The sequence below is a fragment of the Microtus oregoni genome, unplaced genomic scaffold (assembly GCF_018167655.1).
Source record: "Microtus oregoni isolate MIOR12 unplaced genomic scaffold, Mior012 000011F_ref0000422, whole genome shotgun sequence".
Classification (NCBI taxonomy): Eukaryota; Metazoa; Chordata; class Mammalia; order Rodentia; family Cricetidae; genus Microtus; species Microtus oregoni.
This window is the reverse complement of record NW_024543070.1, coordinates 28,094,963-28,116,026: the sequence shown is the minus strand read 5'-3', so window position 1 is coordinate 28,116,026 and position 21,064 is coordinate 28,094,963. Positions and strand designations below refer to the sequence as shown.

General features: G+C 38.0%; 1 protein-coding gene across 3 annotated transcripts in view; it reads left to right on the top strand.

Annotated features, from left to right (window-relative positions):
- Positions 1–21,064, top strand: part of LOC121453471 (protein hinderin-like) — a 248,738-nt gene that overhangs the window by 80,297 nt on the left and 147,377 nt on the right. For 2 of the 3 annotated variants that reach the window (XM_041660275.1, XM_041660274.1), the window contains exon 6: positions 12,038–12,165. The exons of the other annotated variant lie outside the window; for it this stretch is intronic. In XM_041660275.1, the coding sequence (XP_041516209.1) occupies positions 12,038–12,165 (128 nt within the window). The remainder of the gene's footprint in view (positions 1–12,037; positions 12,166–21,064) is intronic. 3 annotated transcript variants of the gene reach the window in all.

Genomic DNA, 21,064 nt, shown 5'->3' with positions numbered 1-21,064 from the left:
ATACAGAAGGACATCCCACATCACTCACCCACCAAAACTACACCCCCTAATTCTTCCTAAACAGCCATCATGTGCAAAACTATTCAATTATATGTCTGTGTGAGCCATTTTCAATCAAAACACCACAGGTAATATTTGAGTTCCTTTAAAGCATAGGCTTAATGGGACCACTTTATATTTTCTCATCTCTAGAGCAGGCCTTTTATCCTTGGTTCTAAGAAAAATTACTGAGAAGATTTGGTATTGTGAGCACAGTGACATGGAAGCTGTCAAAAAAAAGCTGGATTCACACCCAGGTCTCTCTCCTTTTTCAGGATCTTTACAACCATACTTTCCTCATTCTAATACATTGCCCATTCTTCATATTCATTTTTGTGAGACCAGACATGTCATTTCACCCTGTCTCCACAGTATCTCTTCTCTTACCATATAATAAGCTAGCTGATTACTTCAACTCTGCCTATCACAGAAATTATTAATACCATTGTAGATGGTACTTATATTTTATATACCAGAGAAACTTACTTCAGGTATTTTAATTTAAAAGATCCTATTTTTTTATTTAGCAGAAACTTTTCCTCATTTCAGACCTTTACTTCACATCTGAAGAGGTCTTCATAGTAAAATTAGAACAGGACCATGTGCCATAGTCAATAGGGTATTGAATGGGAAATAGTGAATTGGAAAAACATTTTTTAAAAAGGAACTTGACTGTGTTTTATTGTAGTTTATGCACATAGATAAATATTTACTCCTAAATTTTTGTGAAGATCTGTAACTTAGGAAAGAGCCTATTTAAATGGAGACAATAGGGAAATGGTGATAAAAGAAGTAGACACATTAAACATTTTAAGCTAGCTGGGCTAGTCATTCCTGAATCTCAGTACTTGGGAGTCTGAAGGTGGAAGATTGAGAATTTAAGGTTAAAATAGACTATATAATGATACTATATCCAAAAATTTATATGATTTTGATATTTATAAATGCTTTAGTCCCACATGTTAATAGGATAGATTTAATAAAATTTTATTGTTATACAGGTTATACAGTCAGCTCTTCCATAAGCATGCACAAGCACACGTATATATATATGCACACACAGGGATTTCTGAAAATCATTATATAATGCAAAATTGTGTGGTAAGACAACACAAGATACTTGGGCAAGTGAGTTTAGGGCCCCAACACTCAAAAATTACTAATAAAACCTCTTAAAAAGTGAAAAAAATAAACTTAATAAAATTGGCAGTGCAGTTTTGCACATATTTGTAGATGGAAATTTCAGTCCTGCCGAGTCCTGCAGCTTTTCAGTCCCATCAAAACACACAGAGGCTTATATTAATTATAAACTGTTTGACCTATTAGCTCAGGCTTATTATTAACTAGCTCTTACAACTTAACCCATAATTCTTATCTATGTTTAGCCACATGACTTGGTACCTCAGTGAGGCATTCTCATCTTTCTTCCTCTGTGTCATGTTAAATGCTATAATAAGTAGGGTGCTTTACCTGTAGCACACTATTTTGAAAACACTGAAAGGATTACACAAAACTTATGTAGGTAACAGTAGAGGGAGGCTAATGAAACTATGTTTCATTATGAAAGCTGTAGTGTGTGTGTGTGTGTGTGTGTGTGTGTGTGTGTTGACACACAAGTGGACAGTGAGTGCTGGCAGGTGTGTGAGGCTTGAGGCTCAGGGCACATGTTTTTTATTTTAGCAATTTTGCATTAAGTTGTAGTTTTCCACCTGTACCTTGTGTCTGTCACAGTGATACTCACATTATGCATGTATCATACCCAAGTTCGTCACAAATTTGTGTATTCTAAAGCAGTGTTAAAACAGAACTCTTTTCCTGTCTTATTGGAGAAATAAAACTTTATTTTATTGCAATTCAGTTTCATGGACAGTAGGGGGGGTAATAGGTTCACATTTTGTGTTGTACTGACCAGTGCTTTTCTTAGCTTTGCAGCTGCACATATGGCAAATTATTATCATTTTATGGCTACAGTTATAAGTAATTTGGTAGAGAATGACAGCTAAATTATGCAGTGTTGCTTTTATTTGTTTAATTTTGTAATCTAAATATTTTTTTAATAAGAAAACATAATCCAGAACAATTCTTAGCCGGAGAGTAACCTTTCTGTCACTTAGTGCCAGGACAACAGTAGGCCTTGCATTTCACTTTTGTTGATCTCTTATGAATTGTCAACATTGGGCATTCAATTGTGGGATTGTCTATATTTTAGGAAATACATGTTTTTACCTAAATTATTACTGGCTCCTGCTACTTAAGAGAGAAGATTTAACATGCAGTTGAACTAACACATACATTTAAAACTTCTCTCTCAATTTTTGAAGACAGAAGATTCCCACTCTTTACTCTAGGAAGTAGCCCAGCAATAATGCCTTACTCCCCACATGCAGTGGTATTGCATCCACCCTCATCCTTCTATGAAACTGAAATGTAGGTACTCACATGTGCCAGCACAACGATATTCAATATTCATTTTTTTGAGACCTGGTGTATTATAAGGGAGTATTAGTTATTAACATCTAGCCCTTGTTGAGAAGATTATTTGCCTTTTTGAACATCAACATTTTTAATTTAAAGGTAAAATCAACATTTTAATTTGAAATTGATCAGAGAAATTGAAGGTTGAAATGAATAGTGAATTGTTTTATTGCATTTTATAAAATCTATTTTGCCGTGTATGTTTGTAAACAGTACTAGATCATAGTCCTACCACCATGGCACCTCTGTCATTCTGCTTTCTTGGGTAGTTAAGAAATAATATTTGGAGTCACTGGCATATATACTGAGTCTGAAACTACTGGAGAGTGAAAGATCATTTTTACTGATTTAACTGGATAGGCTTAATTATAGGAGAGATTTTCTGCATTTGATGATGTGCGCATGGAAGGAAGCCAATGAACAAGATTAAGAACAGAACAGAGTGTAAGCAGAAGCAGCAGGAATGGTCAGCAACTAAAAAACGAAGGCAAAGGTCCTTTGAAGAAGGAGTCAGTGATTAGCAAGTAAGATAGAAATTGAAATCAAATTGATGCATTTTAAATTAGAGAATACTTTTCAAGATGTGGTTTGAGTAGACTGAGGCTGGCCACATGTTCAATTGGAAATGCTGAAATAGAGATTAGGCATGTGTGTTAATCTCTTCAGAATTTTAGTGATAATAGAAAGGAGAAGCATATTGACTATGTAAACGGCAAGCACTATTTGAAAAGGGTTGTGCTTAGAGTGCACTTAGTAGGCCAGTAGCCAGAAGTTACAGAGGGTAAAGATGGCCTAATCTAAAGAATGTCCTGAACTAGAAGAGGAACATAGGCGGACAGTCACCTGTTGATGCACTTATTTAACACTGAGCAGATACCACAATGTGAGGTAATAATATACTGGGGCTGGCTGGCTGGCTCAGCTGGCTAGGCGACCTGTTACCAACACTGGCGATCTGAGTTCAATTCCCAGGATACACAAAGTGGAAATAATGAGCTAACTCCTACACGTTGTTCTCTGATCTCCACCCAGGCACTCCTCCACACGCAGGCACCCACACGTATTTGCACACACATGCATGTGCACACCCAGTTGTAAATGAATAAAATGTGATTTTAAAAGCTTCAAGTACATAAAAGCCATCTGCCTTAATAAAAATAGGATGTACTTAAAAATAAGTTGCTTTTGTTTGTTTCTCTCCAAGGTTGTTAAGATTTTTTTGTTCTTTTCTTTCATCTCTCAGTGTTAAAGTTTTACATGTTTTGTCTGTCACATATAATTTACAAAACTCAAGACAAGAAAGCAAGTAGTTTTGTCTGTCTGGAGTTGGGTTATTTTTGTTTTTCATTCCTCCATGATATTTTAAAATTCAGCCCTTTATCATTTTCTTCTTGCTTAGAGCCCTCTTTAGTCCTTTATACTAGATAACAATGAATTCTTGTAGGTATCCTTCATTTGAGAATTCCTTGATTTATCCATGTCAGAAAGATATATTTGCTGAATATCCAAATCTAGACAGACAGTTCTTTCTGCCTGGTTTCTCCTTTAATGATGAATCTTTTCTCTTGACTTTATCTGTAAGAAGGCAAATACTCAGTACCAGATCAAGTGGTATTCCCAACATCAGAGTAGAGGCTAAGGTGGGTGATGGCAGTGGATTTTGCTGGACCAGAGAGAGAGAGAGAGTTACAATATCTTTTCATTTTGGCAGCCCGCTAGGCCATCTTGTCTGGTCTTTAGTATCCCCACATGAAAAAAAAAAAAAAACAAAAAACAAAAAACATGCTGCTGTCTTCCAATATCCATGTTTCATAATGAGACCCTTGTCATTTATCATTTTCCCTTTATTGGGTATGACTTCCACCTTGCTCTCAAGATTATTTCTCTTTCCCCCTCCTTCACATTCTTTCCCCAAACTTCTGTCTTTTGCGTTCAGAATTTGACAATGATGTTTCTTGACATGGATTTTTAGGAGTTAATTCTGTTCAGGGTTTGCTCAACTTTCAGCTGTTACATCTTTGAATGCTCTTCTTTCCCCTTCCTTGTGCTCTCTTTCTGGTATTGAAGTGGCACTCAGGTGAATCTTTTGTTATGTTGCCATAGTTCCTATAGGCTATGTTTATTTTCTTTTTTCATCTGTTTTCTCTCTGCTGTTCAGGAGGTGTACTGTGTATTGTATTTTCAACGTCATTAGTTTTCCCATGTCTTTTATTTTATTGAGTCCTTGCAGAGGGCATTTTATTTTGATTATTATAATTTTCAGTTTCTAATTTTCAATTTAATTTTTCTGTATTTGCTGTTTCTTTTCTGAGGCATTCTAATTTTTCATTTGTTTGAAGCATACATATTGAAACATTTCAGGATGACCAGTTTAAAGTCCTTTGCAGTAAACAATAAAATTCTTATCTAACATCTGGGTTTTTTCAGTATTGATACCGGTTGATTTTCTTTTCTCATTGAATTGATATTTTCTTGGCTCTTGGTATGGCATATGATAACTGTGTTATGGGCAATTGAAATATTGTATTATAGTCCTATTTAAATCCTCTTTTTTTTAGTATACCTTTCTGATATCACACCAATGGAAAAGAAGAGGTTCTGCATTGCATTTGAAAGTTCAGGGTCCTTCCTATACATTTTTTGGCACATGGGAATAAGCACCTCTTTATTGCTGGGAGGGGATGGAAGCTTAATCACCTGTAAAAATCATTACCACCTGATAAAGGCAGAGGCTTTCCTGGTGACTTCCATTCTGCTGCTGGAACAGTAAACTTCTTCAGTTTTGATTAGCTTCCTATCCTACTCTTGCAAACAGGGATATCTTAATGTTAAGTGGAGTGAAGCTTCTTCTCATGAAGCTTCCAGTGATGATCATAAGCACAGAGGAGGGAGTAAAAGTGGGGATTCAGTTCCTGGCTTTCACTCCCTCTTCTGTGGAACCACCCCTGGGGAAAGAGGGTGGTGCGTGGGCTCCCTGAAGTCCCCGGAGGAGTTGCAATCTTTTTTCTGTGGTGTGTGGCTGAAATAAAGCAATCTTGGCTATTCTGCCTGGTTTCTCCTTTAATGATGAATCTTTTCTCTTGACTTTATCTGTAAGAAGGCAGATACTCAGTACCAGATCAAGTGGTATTCCCAACATCAGAGTAGAGGCTAAGGTGGGTGATGGCAGTGGATTTTGCTGGACCAGAGAGAGAGTTCGAGTTACAGTATCTTTTCATTTTGGCAGCCCGCTAGGCCATCTTATCTGGTCTTTAGTTTCCCCACCTCAGAGTCCTTACTGTTTCATGTGCCACCATATTCATTCTACTCAGAGGCTTCATTTTCCTTTTCTGTGTGGTCCATTTTCATGTTAAGTCTTTATGCTGCTGGAAGAAATCGTTCACTGTAGCCTCTTCACCTGATTGGCTTAGTTGTTTAGATTTCAATGGGATCTTACTCAATACAAGTTGCTACTGTTGTAGGTCATTTGTGAGGACCTCATTCTTCACTACAGACTGTGGTAACTGGTTGCTTTTCTCACTTCTACACGGTGGTTAGCCATGCTGCAGCATGCCTATTTGTTTCATGGTTTGTTGTACACCTTTTTCTCAGGTTTCATCTCTTATATCTAGTACATCCTTTTCAGTTACATAACCAAGATTCAGGTAAGTAAGTCCTCCCTTCAGTGAAGAAGACTTTTACTTGGATTTTCCTAAGATCTCACTCCAGGTACAGGGCTAAAGTCTCACTATGCTAGGGAAAAGGAAATATGGGTCATTCTCAAATCTTGTAAAATCAAGAAAGAGATTTAAAAACTAAATGTAAGACTATACATTTTTATATCCTGCTGCTTACAAAATACAAGTGGAACTGGCTGACAATTTCAGACATGATGGAAGCATGGCAGTCTGCAGGTAGATGTGGTGCTGGAGAAGGAGCTAAGAGTTCTATATCTCAATTGGCAGGCAGCAGGAAGTGAATGTCACACTAGACCTGGCTTGAACATTTGAGACCTCAAAACCCACCTGTTAATGATGCACTTCTTCCAGCAAAGGCACTTCTCCAACAAGGCCACACCTCCTTATAGTGCCATTCCCTATAAGCCTGTGGGGGCCATTTTTAGTCAAAACACCACACTGCCACATGGCATGTATTTAATGTCTATATCTCATGTCAAATGCTGACGTTAACTCATAGTCTGTGTAATTGTGCTTGCTTTTTACCAGAATAAAATTTGTATTCTGTGACTAGACATTCATCTATTATAAATATTATTGCCTATGGTATCAGCTAGAATAAAAACGTTTTGTATTCATAATAGCTGTCACAAACACCTTGGGACCAAACAAATCATTTGTGTCTCTTGAAGTTTACACACACACACACACACACACACACACACACACACACACACAAAACCAGAAATGTAAAACCACAGGAATCCAACATAGATTAACATTAGAAACTATTACCTTATTTAGACCACTGTTCTTCCTCTGTTATTTCTGCTATTGTTTCAGATGCTAAGTATTCAGTAAGCTCTTGGAATTAATGTATTCTATAAGCTCAGTGACCTGGCCTTTCACTGTGAGCCAGTCTTCTCTTATAAGCCATCTTGGGCTCCTTTTTGTTAAAGGTTAATAACCAGAATAATGAAGCAGTTGGTTATTTATGCAGTTATGATTGGCAAAAGTTATTAGAACAGGAATCTGCCCAGAAGCAATGATTAGGTTATGAAAATGTTAAGGAATATTGAAACTAGTTACAATTTTTGACATTTAAGAAATATTATCCCTGTTCTTAATCATGATGATCTGGTGTAGAAGTATATGTATAGAGTAATCCCATTGGACAGTAATTCTTATGCCAACAGCATACCTAAATAAGTGCTGAGAGGGAGATTCAGAAATGATCTGAGGAAAAGGGAGAAAATTAAGAAGGGAGAACATTAAGAAGCTGGGAGGTGTCTGACCTATGAAGTTGGACTTAGTGTGTTTACATTGAGCATTCTTCACATGCTAGGAGCTGTGGGGGGGGGGGGGGGAAGGAGCACAGCAGAAAATTCCTGGTAACAGTATTAGTGATGTGATTATTAACATGCAAAACAAGACAAAAATTCAAAGTATAATCCCTTTATGCTTAATAGAGTTAGGAACTTAATGTATAAAATAGGCAAAATAATCATTAAGATAATGTTTACATAAAAATCTGACATTTCCAAGTGTACAAGTAAATGACATTTTCCCGAGTAACAACACTGCCATTATCTCACTCCAAAACCTAGTTCCAAACCTGCACCCATTGCCCAAGCTCCTCTCCTCCAGTCTTAGCAACACTGATCTACTTCCTTGTTTGACTTGACTATTCTTGACTTCTCATAAAAATAAATGCTTATGAAGGTGAACATCCAAACTGGCTAGGCTCCCACAAAGCCAGAACATGAAGTAGGGAGCCTAGCCAGTTTGGATGTTCACCTTCCTAGACATGGACGGAGGGGGGAGGACCTTGGTCTTTCCACAGGGCAGGGAACTCTGACTGCTCTTTGGACTGGAGAGGGAGGGGGAGAGGAGTAGGGGGAAGGGGAGAAGGGTGGGAGGAAGGGGAGGGAAATGGGAGGCTGGGAGGATGGGGAAACTTTTTTTTTCTTTTCTCAATAAAAAAAAATAGTTATGTTAAAAAAATAAAAAAAATAAATGCATATGATATCTACTCTATGTAAGTACTCTTTTTCATGACATGATATTTTCAAGGTTTGTTTTATGTAACAATTCCTCATTTATTTATGATCAAAAGATGTTCTATTTTATAGATAGTGCTCTGTTGATAAATTGATGGACATTATTAAGGTTCTTGTTGCTTCTAAACTACTATAAGCAGGGCTGCTCTGAAGATGCCATGTATGAGTTTTTTTGTTTAGGCTTTTTAAAATTTCTTTCCTGGATGATGAGATATATTGGATTACGTAGTAAATTCACACTTTAAAATACTACTAATTTGTTTTTCAAAGTAGTGGTACATTTACATGCCTGTTAGATAGCCTGGAAGGTTCCACTTGAGTATGTCCTTGTTAGACTTGCCTTCATGAGTCTTTTTTTTTTCTTTTTCTTTTTTTTGTTTTTCGAGACAGGGTTTCTCTGTGGCTTTGGAGCCTGTCCTGGAACTAGCTCTGTAGACCAGGCTGGTCTCGAACTCACAGAGATCCGCCTGCCTCTGCCTCCTGAGTGCTGGGATTAAAGGCGTGCGCCACCACCGCCCGGCTCATGAGTCTTTGATTAAGGCTGTCCTACTGGATATAAAGTCCTTTCTCCTAGTGCATTTGATTTACCTTTCTCCCCGATATCCAGTTGTGGTTAGCTTCTTTGACTTGCTTGGTCATCTACATATTTCCTTTTGCAGATTGCCTCAGCCTTTGACAGTTTTTAAAATTAGATTAATATTATTTATGTTTAGTTATCGGAGCTGTTTATATATTCTGAATATTAATTCTTTACCATACATACAATATCAACATATTTCATTTTGAGGCATTTTTTTGCGGTTTCTTAATTCAAAGTCACAAAGAAGCACTTGTATGATTTCTTCTGAGATTTTTATAGGGTTTTTTTTTGTTTATTGATTTTTCTCTGCTCCCCTCCTTGCCTTTCCCCTCCACTTCAACCCTCTCCCAAAGTCCCCATGCTCCCAATTTACTTCAGGAGATCTTGTCTTTTTCTACTTCCTATGTAGATCTATGTATGTCATTCTTAGGGTCCTCATTGTTGTCTAGGTATGCTGGGATTGTGATTTGTGGGCTGGTTTTCTTTATGTTTAAAAACCACTTATGAGTGAGTACATGTGATAATTGTCTTTCTGGGTATGGGTTGCCTCACTCAAAATGATGTTTTCTAGCTCCATCCACTTGTAGTTATTTTTTTCTGCTATGTAGTACTCCATTGTGTAAATGTACCACATTTTCCTTATCCATTCTTTGGTCGTGGGGCGTTTAGGTTGTTTCCAGGTTCCGGCTATGACAAACAATGCTACTATGAACATAGTTGAATATATGTCCTTGTGGCATGACTGAGCATCCTTTGGATATATATCCAAAATTGGTATTACTGGGTCTTGAGGAAGGTTGTTTCCTAAATTTCAGAGAAATCACCATACTGATCCAAAGGGACTGTACCAGCTTGCATTCCCACCAGCAATGCAGAAGTGTTCCCTTTTCCCCACAACCTCTCCAGGATAAGTTATCATCAGTGTTTTTGATCTTGGCCATTCATACCGGTGTAAGATGGATTCTCAGAGTTGGTTTGATTTGCATTTCTCTGATGACTAAGGGTGTTAAACATTTCCTTAAGTGTCTTTCAGCCATTTTAGATTCCTCTATTGAGAGTTCTCTGTTTAGGTCTGTATTCCATTTTTTTTTATTGGATTATGTGTTCTTTTGATGACCAGTTTTTGGTTTTGTTTTTTTTTTTTGAGTTCTTTGTATATTTTGGAGATCAGACCTCTGTCTGATGTGGAGTTAGTGAAGATCTTTTTCCATTCTCTAGGCTGACATTTTGTCTTACTGACCATGTCCTTTGCTTTAACGAAGCTTTTCAGTTTTTTAGGAGGTACCATTTATTAATTGTTTAAGTGTCTGTGCTGCTGGGGTTATATTTAGGGAGTGGTCTCCTGTGCCAATGCGTTCAAGTGTACTTCCCACTTTCTCTTATTTGAGGTTCAGTGTGGCTGGCTTTATGTTGAAGTGTTTGATCCATTTGGATTTGAGTTTTGTGCATGGTGATAGATATGGGCCTATTTTTTCTTCTACATGCCGATATCCAGTTATGCTAGCACCATTTGTTAAATATGCTTTCTTTTTTCCATTTGATTTTTTTATGTTTTTTGTCAAAAATCAGGTGTTCAAAGGTGTGTGGATTAATATCTGAGTCTTCAATTTGGTTCCATTGGTCCTCCTGTCTGTTTTTATGCCAATACTAGGCTGTTTTCAGTACTGTAGCTCTGTACTAGAATTTGAAGTCAGAGATTGTAATGCCCCCAGAAGTTCTTTTATTGCACAGGATTGTTTTGGCTATCCTGGGTCTTTTGCTTTTTCATATGAAGTTGAGTACCATTCTTTCAAGGTCTGTGAAGAATTTTGCTGGGATTTTGGTGAGCATTCTCTGTGGAGTTTGCTGTCTCAGGTCTGTTCAGTCCCAGGTTGCTGGCTTAGTTCTGGTCCACCACTGTCCCTGGACTGGATTCACTCCTGCTCCCATGGAGCTAGCTTTCTCAGGCCTACTCTGGCCTAGGCCTCTGGTTCAGTCTCACTCCTGTGGAATTGGTTGCCCCAGGCCTGCCCCAGCCCAAGGTGGAGTTAGTTGCCTCAACCCTACTTTGGCCTATTACTGGCTTTAATCTGTTTCTGTAAATCCTGGTCTGGATCCAATCCTTCCTAGGTCCCTGGCTTAGAATTGGTCCTGCAAAGGTCTTTGACTCTTTTCTACTCCCTCAGAGTTCCCAGGCTTGGGTATGCCCAGACCAGCAGAGGACCTGGCTCAGGCTTACTCCCTCAGAGATCCCGGACTCAGGCTTAAACCCACAGAGGTTTCTGGTTCCTTCCTATTCCCTTTGATGTCCCAGACCAACGCCTGGACCCACAAAGGTCCTGGCTCAGGCCTACTCCCTCTGAGGTCCCAGACTCATACCTGGACCCTTAGAGATCTCTGGGTTTTGCCTACTCCATTGAAGGTCCCAGATTCATGCCCAGACCAGCAGAGGTCCTAGCTCAGGCCTAGTTCCATTGGAGGTCTTAGACTCATGCCCAGACCCATGGAGTTCCTGGCTACTTACTCCCTTGAAGGTCCCAGATTCATGTCTGGACCCTCATTGGTCTCTGTCTCTGGCTCACTTGCTCAACAGTTCCTTCCCCTGTATATGTTCCTGTGGTGTTTGCTGTGTCAGGTCTGAGATTGTTATAATTTTAACTCTTAAATTTAAATCATTGGTTTCTTATATTTTCCTTTCCTTTCCTTCTCTTCCCTTTTCATACCTTATCTTTTCTTTCTCCTCTTTTTTCCTTTTCCCTTTTCCTTCTTTCTATGTCTGACTCTTTTGCCCAGTCCATCCTTGGGCACATGGGATTGCAGTCATACAGTCTATGCTCTGCTTCATTTTGCTTGTTTACATAATGTGATAGGCGTTCCTTTGCATAACTCTGCAAAGAACTAAGAGAAATGTCTCTTCACTGGGATGGCCAGATCTACATTCTTCTTGTTGTTGTTGTTTGGTTTTGGTTTTTTGAGACAGGATTTCTCTGTGTAACTTTGGAGAACTCACAGAGATCCACTGCCTCTGCCTCCTAAGTGCTGGGATTAAGGGTGTGTGTCACCACTACCTGGCTTCAGTGCTACTTTATTTATTAAAATTATTGCTTTGTGACTGGACAGATACACTGCTTTTATCTGATGACCCCATACTCACTGCCTCTGACCAAATGTTGTTGTATTTCTGCTTTTGTCTTCTTTATTGAAATCTGTATATGAACCAGTTTTTTCTCCTTAATTTGCAATCTCACCTCTTCAGCTACAGTATAGAGAATGCCAAGAACTTCTAAGTCTCTACCAGAGGTACCTATCAGAACAGCAAGAGAAGCTCACCATGTCACTCTCAGAACTTGGTGCTGCTAGAGCACAGGAGCAGCAGGTAAGTGACCTCTTCTGACCCAGAAGGTTCCTTTTCCTTTTATGTTGGAAATCACATTATATGCATGCTGTTTTAAAATATACAACTATCTCTTGGCTTCCCTGACTGTGGCCCTCTTCTTTTCTTTTCCTCTCCTGTTGTTTAGGAATCTAGTGATCAGAGACAGAAACTTGAAGCAGGAGGGGGTTACTGGAGAGACAGTTGATGGGATAAGAAAATGCACTGATGGTTACTTAATAAAGAGCAGTGGTTTCCTTTTGGAAAACCCCTTTCTGTTTTTAGTTCTTGAATAAAAAGCTATTTGGTGGCTTCTGTATGTTTGCATGTATTAAATATTTAAATATATGAGTATTTATAAGTAACCACATAACATCAACTGATGAATATTTAGAACTGTATAAGCTTGTATATGTTAATTTGTACATTTAAATATACAAGTGTTTATAAGTAACTATATGACATTAATTGATGAGTATTCAGAGAACCTTGCCTTTTATGATGTAAAAGCCACATTTCTGGCCTTCTAACACTGATAATTGATGTCTTCTGTTTTTATGAGTTTAAATCTTCAAATAGCAAAAAATAATCTTTATATATTAACATAAAAATAACTGTCATAAAAAATTCATATTATGAAAATGCAGGGAATGTGTTAACTACCATTTCCCAAGTAGTGTCAAAACTCAAAGGTCAAACGTGAGGATTTCTTGCAAACTTTCTTAAGAACATTGCTGCTCAGACAGGAGACATCTACCTTACATGGGTTAAGAGTTTTAGCTAATGGAATCCTAGTTTTAAAACTACAATTTGCATATATGGGAAAGTGAAAACAAAAATCCCAACTATATTAATGCCATGTTATGTGGTTTAGCTGAGTTGTTTAACATAGACCAGTTTTACTCTGTTTTCAGAAAGCTAGATTTTACAGTGACCACAGAGGGATGTGGCAGCTTATGTTATTTCTATGCATGCCTTCACTGTCTAAATGGAGGTTGACAGTCCTGTAGGTGCCTTTAGGCCAGAGTGCTTGTGAAGGTCAGTTTTATGTTCCTCATCACATTCCTGCTCATGCCCTTGGCATAACCTAGTTGAATGAGACAGCACAAAACAAAGGCAACTTATTTAAGAGGGAACTGCAGCAGGGAGACAGGAGAGCCTTCATTTAACAGTATTAGTAGAGTCTTAGAATCCTAGGAGCATAGACTATGAGCTAAGACATGATCACTAAAGTAAAAGAAAAGAAGAAAAAGAAAACCAACAGGAGGGAGGAAAAGAAAAGTTGATAGTTGGTAGGGAGACTTTAAGAATACCTGGAAGAGACCCAACCTGAAATTGTGGACAAATAAAACTTCCTTAGTTGTTGTTGGTTTTTATGTAAGCTAAGTATGAATAATCATTGTTAAACTGCCACACTTAATCTAAACCTTGGGTGGTGTAACTAAAAGAGATATTAGAATGAAAATATTGGTCAAGTATATGGAGAGAGTATGATCTCTAAAGGAGGTACCTAGTCTTGGGGTGTGACGTGGGGTAGATAGAACACTTGTGTAGCATGTGTAAAGACCTGTGTTCCAACTCAGAGAAAGACAGAGACATGTTGTAAAGAGAGCCTCTTGTTTGTTCCTGACTGCTCAGCCCCTAAATAATCACACAGAAACTCTATCATTTAAAACACTGCTTGACCCATTAGCTCTAGCTTCTTATTGACTAACTCTTACATATTAATTTAACCAATGTCTATTAATCTGTGTATTGCCACGAGGCTGTGGCTTACAGGGTAAAGTTCCAGCATCTGTCTCCGGCAGGGCAACATGACTTCTCCTTACTCCACCTTCCTTCTCCCAGCATTCAGTTTAGTCTTTCCCACCTAACTAAGTTCTGCCCTGCTATAGGTCCAAAGCAGTCCTTTATTAACCAATGGTATTCACATCATACAGAGGGGAGTCCCATGACAGAGACAGAGGAGAGAGAAGTATCACTTGTTTTTTTGCTTAATCCAGAGAACTTTTTAAACTATATGTTTCATTTTAAATCATGTCTATGTATGTGTGTTTGTGTGGGTGTGTGCACATATCTGAGGTGTCATATCTCTGGAGCTGGAGTTACAGGTGCTTAGAAGCTATTCCACAAGGTTTTTGGGAACTGCACTCAGTCCTCTGCAAGAGCAGCAAGTGCTCCTGACTCCTGAGCCACCACTCCAGGTTAAACTATGTTTTCCTCAAGTACTTGATGGTCAAGTTCTAAATGTCCTCATAAACAGTGAAAATGAAGCTGTGAATTAGAGGCAGCTTCGAGGCTCTGCTGTTTGACTTAAAAAGGGAAAATGTCTCTCTTTTTTTAAGGGAGAATAAGGGTCACTTCCTTTGTTGTCTGGTTCATACCTTGTGACAGGCTTCTCTAAGCTGATCACTGGAAGCCCCCTCTTTTCTTTTCCTGCTTTCCCATAGGAAGAGCACCATACTGGCCTGACTTCTTTTCGCCTTTCCTCATCATGAAGTCTAGTGTTCTCTTAATGTATTCACAACTAGCCTGTGCCCATCTTTGCAGAGCACTGTGATGTTATTGTAATTAGTTTATCCATCCACTTCTTTTGCACAGTGTTCTAAAATCAGGCATACTGCTTGTTACATAGGTGGTGCTATGCTCTGAGTCTGGTATAAAGATCAGAGTGACCTCAAGTAAGTAAGCTAATGATCCACTTCAGGGTTCTAGAAAAATAAAAAGACAAAAAAATACAGCAGATGTCAAGAAATAATAAATATTAAGGCAAAGTAATGAGATAAAGAATACAATTACAATATATAGACTCAAAAAGCTGGTAATTTGAAAGATAAAGATGGTTGACAAGCCTCTAGCCAAGCTAACCAAAGGTGAAAAAATACTCAAAACAAGAAATTAGAGATAAAATGGAAATTGTTACAGCAGACCCTAATAAATTCCAGAGGAACATTAGGGAATACATGGAAGGCTTATATTCCAATAAATTGGAAAATGTAGACAAAATTAATCAATTCCTAGATATATGTAGCCTAATAAAATTAAATCAAGATTATATCAGCTTTTTAACCCAATTACAAGCTATGTTAGAAGTGATAATGAAACATCTCCCCACAAAGAAGTGTAAGACTGATTCACTGTTGAGCTCTACCAAACTTTTAGGAATGACCTGTTAACAATACTTCTCACAATATTTCACAAAACATAAAGGGGAGAAATGCTCTGCAACTCATTCTACAAAACTATTATTTCTCAGATACCAAAACGTGCTGGTAATACAGCTAAGACAGAAAAGTTTAGATCAATTCCCTTCATGAATACAGATGCAAAAATTCTGAATATCAAATTTAAGAACACATAAAAAGATTATCACAGCCAAGTTGGCTTTATGTTAGGGATACAGAGTTACTTCAACATATAAAGATCAGTACATTTAATATGTTCTGTAGCTATACATCAGAACAGAAATCACAGGATATTCTGGTTAGATGGAGAAAAAGCATTTGAAAAAGTTCAGTATGCTTTTATGATTAAAAGTCTGAGGAATCTAGGAATACAAGAACATATTACAGTGTGGCAAATGTTATATACAGCAAGAATATAAGCAAATAATGATTATAGTAAGTGGAAAGAAAACTGAAACAATTTCATCCTAAATCTGGTAGTAGACAGGAGTGCTCACTGTCTCCTGGCACACTCAGACTCTTTCCTAAAACAACATAGAGTGTTCTGAGTCTTCTCCAGAACATCCAGACAAGAGAAAGAGAAAAGGGACACACCTAAAAACTGGCAAAAATATCAGAAACACACACTGGAAAAGACTATTCAACTAATGGTGCTAGGAAAATGAACCCATGTTTTACACACACACACTCATGGGGCATGGAATAAAGAGAAACACGTCAAGATACAGACATAGGCAAGACTTTGGAACCCTGATTGCTCTTCGAGCAGATGAGGGAGGGGGACTTGATCGGGGGAGGGGGAGGGAAATGGGAAGCGGTTGTGGGGACGAGGCAGAAATCCTTAATAAATAAATAAATTAAAAAAAAAAAAGAACTCCAGGAACACAAGAAATAACCCCGGGAATTGGGAAGTGGAATTTATGAAATTTAAAAGCTGCTTCTCCACTGCAAAGGAACCTATCAATAAAGTAAAGAGATGACCCAAAGTATTAAAAGAATTTTTGCTCCCTATTCTGAGAAATAGGTACTGTCTCCAATATCCAACAGAACTGTACAATTAAAGTACAGTCCCTAACAAAAGGACTTTGATTTTTTTTTATTCAACAACACAAAAAAAGGTGTAGCACAAATTTTAATTGTTAATAATAAAAAGCTGGAGTAGCAATTAGGAGTGAAACTGAAGGATCAAAGAAGCATGGCAGCCGGCCACTAGAGAGTTCTTACGTCTACCGATGATTAGACCAAAGGAGTGATCCTGTCTATGAATCCTGACCTCCTGTCTCTCTGCCCAGTCATATCACTCTTGTCTCCACCTCCTTAGTGCTGGGATTAAAGGTGTGTGCCACTACTGCCTGGTCCCTATGGCTAACTGGAGACTTAGCTCTACACTCTGATCTTCATGCAAGCTTTATTTGTTAGATCACAAACAAAATATCACTACATTTCTCCTTTTTTCTAAAATGAAAAAGAAATCTCTAACTAGTTTAAGAAAAACTATATACAACAAGTACAATAACTATATACTGCTTATGCTGTAATAAATACATCAACAATGTCTAGTCCATTGGCATTTGACAAATTCAGAGAAAATACCCTAATATCTATTTTATCTTGGTGAGTCCAAAATCTTGTATCGAATTCATTTTCTATCCTAATTTACATTATCATCCAAAACTCTCTTTTGATATATTTCAACCTTATAACACTTCCCACCTCTTTAAAGAGTTTGCTTTCTGAGTCTGGTAAACAAGGAAAACTGTAACTATCTAGTTTTTTTTTCCTACTTGTAGAATTTTTTATTTTTTCCTCTTTTTTTATTACTTTATAAATAATATCAGTCAAAATTCCCACTTCCTCCCCTCCTCCAACTTCCCTCCTGTTCCCCCACACACCCTCCCCTCCGCCCCCTCCAGTCCTAAGAGAGGGCAAGGCACCTTGCCCTGTGGAAAGTCCAGGGCCCTCCCCCATACATCCAGGCTTAGGTAGGTATGCATCCAAAGAGAATAGGATCCCAAAAAGCCAGTACATGCAGTAGAGACAAATCCCAGTGCCATTATCTGCCCCTCAGTCTGCCCCAATTGTTAATCACATTCAGAGGGTCCAGTTTGATCCCATGCTCATTCAGTCTCAGTCCAGCTGGCTTTGGTGAACTTCCATTAGCTCAAGCACACTGTCTGAATGGGTGAACCAGCCCCTTGTGGTCCTGACGTCCTTGCTCATATTCTCCCTCCTGCTCTTCAACTGGACCTGGGGAGCTCAGTCCAGTGCTCCAGTGTGGGTCTCTGTCTCTGTTTCCATCCATCACCGGACCAAGGTTCTATGGTGATATTCAAGATAGTCATCAGTCTGACTACAGGACAAGGCCACTACTCCACTGCCCAGGGTCCTAGATGGGGACATCCCCTTGGACTCCTGGGAATCCCTCCAGAGCCAAGCCTCTTTCCAACCCCAAAATGGCTCCCTTAATTAAGATATCTCCTTCCCTACTCCCATATCCGTCCTTCCTCCATATCAACCATTCCACTCCCCCAAGCTCTCCCCAACTCTCCCCTTTTCCCCTCTCTCTCCTTTTCTCTACCCTCCCCCCACCTCCACGCTTCCAACTTTTGCCTGGCAATCTTGTGTGCTTCCAATTTCCAGGAAAATATATTTGGGTTCACCTTAATGCTTAGCTTCTCTAGGATCATGAACTATAGGCTCAATGTCCTTTGTTTATGGCTAGCATCCACTAATGAGTGAGTACATACCATATTCATAATTTTGGATCTGGGTTATCTCTCTCAGGATTGTGTTTTCTAATTCCATCCATTTGCATGCAAAATTCAAGATGTCATTGTTTTTACCACTGATTAAGTACTCTAATGTGTAGATGTGCCACATTTTCTTTATCCATTCTTCCGTTGAGGGGCATCTAGGTTGTTTCCAGGTTCTGGCCATTACAAATAATGCTGCTATGAGCATAGTTGAACAAATGCTTTTGTAGTATGATTGGGCATCTTTTGGGTATATTCCCAAGAGTGATATTGCTGAATCCTGAGGTAGGTTGACTCCCTATTTTCTGAGAAACCGCCACATTGATTTCCAAAGTGGTTGCACAAGCTTGCATTCCCACCAGCAAAGGATGAGTGTTCCCCTTACTTTGTCAGAGACCCACCAAAGAAATAATATTACCTGAGTAAGCAGGAAGTATGACCAAGCAACTTCCAAAAAATGTGAGAAATGACAAAAACAGCTGGCTACCTGGACATTAACCCAAGGTTCCTCTGCAATATTTTGGTATCCATTTTCATCCTACAGGTTTAAAATATTCGACAGATTTTTCTATTAAGCAGTGTTTTTAAAGGACTGTTCCACCTTGTCTTGGCAAGGTTTTGTAGTCACTCTCTTTGCGTCCCGCTTGTCCAATGTGGACAGCATACCATCAGCAATCGAGGCAAAAGCACTTTGTTTCCTTGTTGTTTACTTTTGCCACCAAAAAAGAAACTGTGTGGAGTTTCTTTGATGCCCATCATCTTCTCCAAAGTATATTGGTGCTGCCAGTACCAAAAATGTCTTATTGTGATTTAAAGAAAAAGAGAAACTCTGTTGTTAAAACATCTTAAATGCCATAGTCTGTAGATCTCTGAAATATTTGAAGACATCCTATCTAACCTATATCTCTGTTTGACCTTGAAAACATTCCTAATATGACTACAAGATCAGTTCTAATAGGCTACTAATTACTAACCTGCATTTTCTTATTATCCTAAATAGTTGGTAATAATAACTTTCAAGAACTAGAAGTTTGCATTACATTGTTAAATGATATGTATGAGTGCAATACCATGAACAAGGGTCGAAATGTATGTACAGTATATTCTAAAAAATTAATCTCAAATTTATATTATACAAAATTTGTATACAATATACAAATGTCCAATCCATTATAAAATATTTAAAACTAGTATTCATTTTAAAAAGTAGATTCAATAATCTACCTTTTTATCTTATCACATGTATATCCTCCCTTTTTTCTTTTCAGAGTATATTCAGTAATCTACCCTTTTATCCTACAATGTCTGTATTTCCATTTTTTCTTTTCAGAATAAGAACCCTGAATCTAATCTCCTTTGTGATTATCTCCTAGCTTTTTTCCTGACCATTTCCAATAACAACTTGTAACCCCTTAAACAATGACATATATCTATAATCCAGTAAGTGACCAAAAAAAAAAAACCCACCCCACCCTTTGGGAATGTGGGTATCATATTTTTAAATTTACTGTCAGTTGTCTGGGGGCAATGATATCTTTAGGGGATCCTGAAAAGGAAAGTTTAGGTTAATTGTCAAGTCTTAGAAGAGTTAGCTGTTTCATTTATTGTCCAGTCTATGCGTAATGGGAAAGTGCAGTTTGTGAGGTAGGATCATCTCAGCTGACCACCTCAAAAACTGTTCTGAGCAGTCTGTAGTCCAAAGCCAAACTTTAGGTGGTATTTTTCAGCTTAGTTGTGTTATCATAGACTTGGTTTGTTTGTCGTTGTGGGACCCCATCCTTATTTTGGAGACTGCATAGGTCACCGTTAGGCATGCTCATGGTTCGCTGCAGAAAACTGATAGAAACTCAAACCAGAAATCATTTACAGAAAGGTATTTAAAGCCTATTTCTAGAATTAGTTAGTTCTCCATATAACCATTAATATCATGACAAAAAGTGTCTGTTGTTATATCACCCTTTTCATTTCTGATTTTGTAAATTTGGATGTTCTCTCTCTGCCTTTTGATTAGTTTGGATAAGGGTTTGTCAATCTTGTTGATTTTCTCAAAGAACCAGTTCTTTGTTTCGTTGATTCTTTGTATGGTTTTCTTTGTTTCTATTTTGTTGATTTCAGCCCTCAATTTGATTATTACCTGTCTTCTCCTTTTGGGTGAGTCTGCTTTTTTTTTCTATAGCTTTCAGGCATGCTGTTAGGTCATTGATGTGAGCTTTCTCTACTTTCCTTATATAGGCACTTAATGCTATGAACTTTCCTCTTAGCAATGCTTTCATAGTGTCCCATAGGATTGGATATGTTGTGCCTTAATTTTCATTGAATTCAAGGAAGATTTTAATTTCTTTCTTTCTTTCTTCCTTGATCCAGGAGTGGTTCAGTAGTTGACTGTTTAGTTTCCATGAGTTTGTAGGCTTTCTGGGAGTAGTATTATTGTTGAAGTCTAACTTTACTCCATGGTGATCTGATAAGGCACAGTGGATTACTTCAATTTTTTTTATATCTGTGGGTGTTTGCTTTGTAGTGAGCATGTGATCATTTTTAGAGAAGGTTCCATAAGGTGCTGAGAAGAAGGTATATTCTTTTTTGTTTGGGTGGAATGTTCTGTAGATGTCTGTTAAGTCCATTTGATACATTATATCTGTTAGTTCTCTTATTTCTCTCTTAAGTTTCTGTCTGGTTGACCTGTCCATTGTCCAGAGAGGAGTGTTGAAATTTCCTACTATTAGTGTGTGGGGTTTGGTGTATGATTCAAGTTTCACTAATGTTTCTTTTATATATGTGTATGCTCTTGAATTAGGGGCATAGATAGTCAGGATTGAGACTTCATTTTGATGAATTGTTCCTGTTATAAGTATAAAATGTCCTTCTCCATATCTTCTGACTGATTTTAGTTTGAAATCAATTTTGTTAGATATTAAAATAGCCACACCTGCTTGTTTTTTAGTTCCATTTGATTAGTGACCCTTT